At 43.9% G+C, this 6,397-nt stretch overlaps 1 protein-coding gene across 1 annotated transcript in view; it reads left to right on the forward strand.

The window, feature by feature from the left end:
• Positions 1-1,108: 1,108 nt before the first annotated feature.
• LOC104082813 (protein Niban-like) overlaps positions 1,109-6,397 on the forward strand; it is a gene marked incomplete at both ends in the record, with an annotated part of 36,337 nt that continues 31,048 nt past the window's right edge. The window contains 4 exons of the mRNA XM_009586060.1: positions 1,109-1,239; positions 2,667-2,798; positions 3,486-3,600; positions 5,112-5,279. Of these exons, the coding sequence (XP_009584355.1) occupies positions 1,109-1,239; positions 2,667-2,798; positions 3,486-3,600; positions 5,112-5,279 (546 nt within the window). The remainder of the gene's footprint in view (positions 1,240-2,666; positions 2,799-3,485; positions 3,601-5,111; positions 5,280-6,397) is intronic.

Genomic DNA, 6,397 nt, shown 5'->3' on the forward strand with positions numbered 1-6,397 from the left:
CAGAACTTCCACGGTGCTTCTTGCTGGTTCCCCTGTTCGGCCCATCAGGAGGGATGAATGCCAGTCCTGGTTTAGGAGGCATGTGTATAAAGGCATCAAGAAATCTCAGTTTGGGAACTACCATGTTTTTGTCTTACAGAGAAAATTTTTTTTTTTTTTTCCCCCCAAACAGAACAAAATAAAATTTTGAAAGCATCAAAATTGCTTGAGGGGTGAAATTATGTTTCTCTGTTGTATGCTCAGGAAAAAACCCTTTGTCATGGGGCTCCTTAATACAAGGAAGAAAGGGGTCTCTCCAATATCCAGGACAGTCTGGGTGCTATCCAGATCATAGTGCAGGTTTTGGTTTTTGCATTGCTGCAGATTCTTTTGAGTCATATACATGCACATGGCTTTAACTTTTAGCTTCACTTCCCTGTCCGTAAAGCGTTATTATTTCTTTGATAGGGTTAATGAGATAATTACTTGTAAATTGCTTTAAGATTCCCAGAAATGAGACTGTCAGTGTGTTTATTGCTGTTATTGCTACTGATGAGATCTCGATCCTAGCAAGACAATACAAGATTAGTGTTTATTGCAGCGCGACTGAGTATCTATTTACATTAAAACAAAGAAGAGACTGCAGTGCCCAAGCCTAAAAAACATCCTTTGTAGGAGCTTGGAGTTAGCTTTAAAATCTGATTATGTGATAAAATTGGCTAATAGGGCTAAGCACTAGCCGGTATCACTTGTGTATATGTTTCTTTGAAAACCTTATCAGCTCTCGACCTCCCGTGGTTCTGTGGCAGTATGTCCTAGAGAGAGGCAGATAGTGTCTTTTCTTAGAGAAATGGATTTGGGGTATGTTTTGCCCACTCTTAGAAGGAAAAACAATGTCCCAAACCCAGTGTTTTTTCTATATCGTTAAGACCTGGACAAATTCCCTCTGTGCTTGGTTATCACAACAGCTGAATGCATCTCTGAGGGTTTCCTGATCTGCTGTGCAGCAAGTGGCCTTTGGTATGCTTGGGCAATACTTTGGGTCGCTGGTGATAACTGCTTTGGTTCTGCATTACAAATTCTGAGCTGGTGTACATTAAATACAATTAAATCTCTATTTCCGCTTCAGGAAAAACAGAGGCCGTCATCAAAAACTTCAGCCCGCACTACAGACGCCAGTACGCGGTGGCTTTCTGCAAGCATGTGCAGGATGAGCTGGAGCAGCACCGGGATTCTCAGTCCCGGTTCCTCAAAACCAAGGTAGGAGGGCACGTAAGCCCTTCCCCATCCTGAAGCTGCCATACAGCTCTGCTCTCCTGCATGAAATAATTAATGCATTAACTATTTAAATCACACATTTAGTAGTCATAATGTATGAAAAATATGAGCTGGAAGTGTATCAGCTACCGACTGGGCTCGGTTTTCTTGTTTTTCCTAGTGTTTAATGCCCTCAAGTAAAGTTAATAGGCGGTACAGATACTCAAAGCTTCTAAAAATCAAGCCCAAAGTATTTTTAAAGTTATTTAAATGTTTCTATATATACAAGCACAGTACAGAAGTGTTCTTTCAGCTTGTTATATTGGATAGTTGAATACATAATAAATGTGTATCTAGGACAGTTTGTGTGTGTACTTTCTTATATATAACCCAAGTGTACACAATAGATTTGCAAGTACAGATGTTGGATTTGATTCAGTTAGGTTTTAGGTGGAAAAGTTGCATTTGGGTGCAGGTTTACAATTTATTTTTGAAAATTCATCTTTGTTTTGGTCGTGTTTGGTTGTCTCATCGTAGCATGAGAAGAGCAGTGACACAAGGTTCTGGTACAGAGCATGCATTTCATCAAGATAGAGTTGGACGCTTGGACAAAACTAAAAAAGCTGATTGCAAGGTTTTGCAAGAGTCTTGGGTCAGAGATCATACATTCAGGGGAGAAATTTATGTAGGAAACTTATTTAACCTTTTCAGCCATGGCTACAGGGTTCCATAAAGAAGATGGCAATAATCCCCCCTGTGAAGTGAGCTATGGAAAGCAGGTTTTTATTAGAGGAGGAGAGACAAAAAGAGAGACAAAAGTCTCTTTATTAGAGGAAAATGCAGAGAGCCAGCCTTCAATATTAAGAAGAAACAAATCTAAATTTTTTGGCCGTATGGGAAATCACGGGTTTCCAATGCTCTTGAAAAGAATAGGGTAGAGCAGTGAGGTGGGATGTAAAAGGTGGGATAATAGAAGAGCCGTATCTTTCAGAAAGATGCATATCAGTTACAAGACCACAGGTGCAAAAGTGTTACAAAGAAATGGGAAATAATTTACTATTTTATAGTAAAACTCTTTGCTGCATCAATGAAATGTTTTCATTGATGTTATGTAGTGGAAAATGGGAGATAATGAACTACAAGTCGTCTTGCATTCAGCATGCCAACCAAAAGGTAAATAAGAACGTCTCTGTCTCAGAAATGTGGAAGTATTTTTGGAAGGCAGAGCTCCTCTGCTGCCTCCTTACCTCAGGCTACAAGAATTTGATTGCGTATGTAGTATCTGCCCGAATCAGAGAGTTGTTTATGACTCCAAATTGCGTTTGAAGACTCAAAAGCCCTCGAAGCAGTCTTATGGAAATGTAGAAATAAAAGGTTCAAAATGGTCAATAATCCAGAGTCGTTTCAAATCTAGCAAATTGTCTTTATAGCCCCCGGCAGAAGCTGGGACCATCTTATACGAGGCAGAGCTGCTGCATTTTACTGAGGATCTGAAGAAGTGGAAGGACAGATACGTCGTTATCAGAAATGACTATTCTGTGGATTGCTTTGAGACTAAAGAGGTAAATGCTTCTTCCTCTTCTACGCTCCCAAAGAAACTGATATCAAGTGAATTGACCGCTGCTGCCGCCTTTCTTTTGGCAATACTAGATGAAACGTTGTCCTCGGCGAGGCGGCTCCCGCCTTGCGGAGATGGCTGGAAGCTCTACGGGGACGGCTGAGGGTACAACCAAGTGCCTTGCGTTGGCCATACGCATTTGCAAGAATTAGCAAATCATTTTAACAGCGCTTTGATCCTTCCTTTGCATATCACAGAGCGCTTCTTACCTGTATGTCATTGTAATACGTCCCCGTGCTTCTGCAGTTGCGTTTTAAATAGCAATTTTTGGATGGCTCCAAGTTGGCTACAGTGAACCTTTTCGTTTGGCAGCTGCCGTAGTCAAACTAGTCCTGGCTGACAAATCAAACAAATAGGGCTTAGAAGAAAATCCCATCCTTTTCCCCTCCCTTCTGTCCCTAACTCTTCATCACGGCTTGTAAGCACTGAGAGGATATTTTTAAATATGTTTTTTACATTTAACCATCGTTTAGATTTGACGTTTCCACAGAATATATGCAAAATTCAGTCTGACAAAAAACATTCTCCTTTGGGGAGTATCCCCATGCATTAGCTTTGTAAATGAGTTTTGTGCTTTATGTTTTCCCTCTCCTTAAATCGCTGTTTGACTCCCTCTCTCTTGATTTTCCAGGCCTACCAGAAAGGAGCCAGCCCTAAATATCATGTTCTTCCTGCAGGAGGCAAAGTACTGACTTCAGAAGAAGATTACAATTTGCTGTCTGATAAACATTTTCCAGATCCTGTTGGTAAGCCCTGCTCGAAGCTGAACTGCCAAACCCCAGGTTCTGTTACTTAGGCAGACCTCTTCTGGGCAGGCTTTCAGGCTAGACTTTAAAACGGGGCAAGCGAAGATGCATGCAGCCCTTTTTCTAAGTCAAAGCACAGCTCCAGAGTGGACGTACACAGAAGATGCTGTACGCTAATGTACAGAGAAATGCTGGCTCCCTTTTTTTTCCAGCATCCCGGCACAAAGCCACTGGAAGCTGTGCAGAAGCAGGGCAGGAACCACACCACCATTGTTCCCGGGCTTTGTTAATATTCCTGGTTTATTTGTTTCCATTTTTAGATGCCAGCTGCCTGTGTTGACTCACAGTTGATAAGAAGTCCCACAGAGAGGGCAGGAAGGTTGCTGCTGCTGAATTTGTTGTTTCTGGGACGGGAACCGCTGTGGTCTTGCCTGCCCCACTCCACGAAGATGGAGAAAATTTGGGTTTTAAGGGAGCGGCTCTCATGTTGCAGAGTGAGATTTGGAAAATGGGATGCCGCATAAGGAAAGGCATAAGGGCAACATGTAGACAAGGATTTTTTTTTTTATGTCCTGTCTCATACCACTTAAAGTTATGACTGTTGGGAGGTGTCCCCCTTACACCCCTTTCCCAAGGTGTAGGGTGGTCAGAGGTTGGCATGGGGCAGCGGTGCCTGGAGGTGTCCTCCATGTGTCACCACAGCTCCGCAGGAGTTGGGGTTGAGTGACGTGGAGCAGCCCAAGGCCGCTTGCAGGCTTCCCATGGCTCTCCCTTCACAAAGAGTGGCTCAGTTGGTCTTTTATGTCCCTTCTCCTCTTCTGTGCGATGACCCTCCGAGATTAACCTCTTGTGGCTGGGCTCTCGATGCATGGCACTGAGACAAGACTGGGTTTGGTCATCCCTAAACGGTGTTGTACAGCATCCCCTGTGCACAGTGACTCAGGGCAGGTGGAAGCTGGAGGTACTTAATGCTTTCTTTGCTTCACCTTCAAGGGCTTGAAGTGACAGTTCGTGAGGCCATCTTGCAGTTGTGTTTGGAAACCCTGGAGACAGGGAAACCGCTGCTGTTCGTACACGGTTTAATGCAGTTCATTTCTATATGGAAGACCATATGCTCCTATATGGTGTCTATGTGGAAGAGACCAGAGCTGCCCACTAACTTACTTATTTGCCATGAAAACCTTTTCCCTAGCAGCTACAATCCAATGAAATAGTTTCTTGGAAATTTTACCAAAAATGTGTAGTTTATGGCCATCTTGAATACAGAACAAGAGGACATCGAGTTGCTATGGTCTAACGTAGAGAGGTGGTTGGTGCCTGCTGAGTTTGCCCATCCCAGCCGTGTCCCCTTGCCCTCCGTGCCCGATGGCTTGGATCAAGAAGGAGGCAATTTTTTCATGTCTCATGCTTCCCTGCTAGTAAAGGTCTGTTCTCTCTGCGATAGCAGAGGAAAAGAGCCAACCCCCCCAAGAAATCTGCAGATTTCAAAAGGAGATGTGTGTTTTGTGTAGGGTCGAGTGAGAAGGAGGTTGCTCAAGCCTTCGTTCAGCTGCCGAGGGAGTTCCCGGTTTACCTGTGGCAGCCCTTCGCCCGACACAGCTACTATTGCTTTCCGGAGCCAGAAGCTCAGAGGCGGTCCAGCGCCGTGCTGGGGGACTGCGTGAGACACTCAAACCATGGTGAGTGCAGAAAGGGCCTCTTCCTGTACGTCATTCACCCCAATTTAAATAGCTATCATAGTAAAAAAGATCTAGAAAAATGCAAGTCACTTACGACAGATGCTTGGCTTTCAGTGCCAAGAGGAATGCATTAACATACCCCTTCTTGCTTTGCTGGGAGAGAAGCTAGGTGGGATTTGAGCTGCAGTGTAGTCAGCTTGGGTAGAGAACATGGGAATGGCTTTGAAAATGGCGTTCCCCTCTCTGTCAGCTCATGTAAATCCAGTATCATGATACAAAATCGTACGAGATGTTTACTAAGTATGGCATGGCAAACTCTCGCCCATGTTTGCAGGCTTGACAAATGCATCATAGATGTAGTAGACCAGGTTTGTACAATGTGGAGGGGACGCAGTCTCCCAGTACATTTCTGCAATGTTATACGTATATCAACAATGGTCAAACATTTGATGTTTTCTGTAGGTGTTTAGATGGCAGCTCAACCCCCAAGCCATGGTTGAGCCTTGTAGGTGGGGCTTGAATGGTGTGTAAGACACAGTATTGATTGTTTGCACAAGGGTAAATTTTAAGTCTCACTTTCTGAGCATGTTAGACTAGAAAACTTTAAAAAAACCAAACTTGTGACTTGCTAGGATTATAAAACCAACCTTGCTCCCATGAAATTGGAAGAGCATTTATGAGTTGCATCCTTCAGAAAAAGAAATGCTTTCCTGTTTTTCAGATGTCTTTTCTCGTTTTCCATCGAGCTGACCTGGTTCCCCCACTGGTGTCCAGGCTCTTCCATGCCTTTAGCGTCACTTTTGACTCCCATCTGCTCCTGCTGTCCTTGGTGGGAGATGGGAACACTCAGGAACTTCTCCAGCAATCTCAGCTACTTGGGCCTGAACCTCATGCTTGTAGATAAATGAATTGAGAGTGCAGTGTGTGAACAGTCACTTTTACTTACAGAAGTGGCTCCCAATGGCTTTTTTTAGCTGTCACTTTTGTCTCCTGTCCATCAGCTTCACCCCATTACCCTCAGACAGCTGTCTCACACTGTCCTCCCCGGATCCTTCTCAACTGCTGTCTCTTTTCCCCTGTCTCCACTGCCAAAGGCATTCATGGAGTCCTTTAAGACT

The sequence above is a fragment of the Fulmarus glacialis genome, unplaced genomic scaffold, assembly GCF_000690835.1.
Source record: "Fulmarus glacialis isolate BGI_N327 unplaced genomic scaffold, ASM69083v1 scaffold22239, whole genome shotgun sequence".
NCBI lineage: Eukaryota > Metazoa > Chordata > Aves > Procellariiformes > Procellariidae > Fulmarus > Fulmarus glacialis.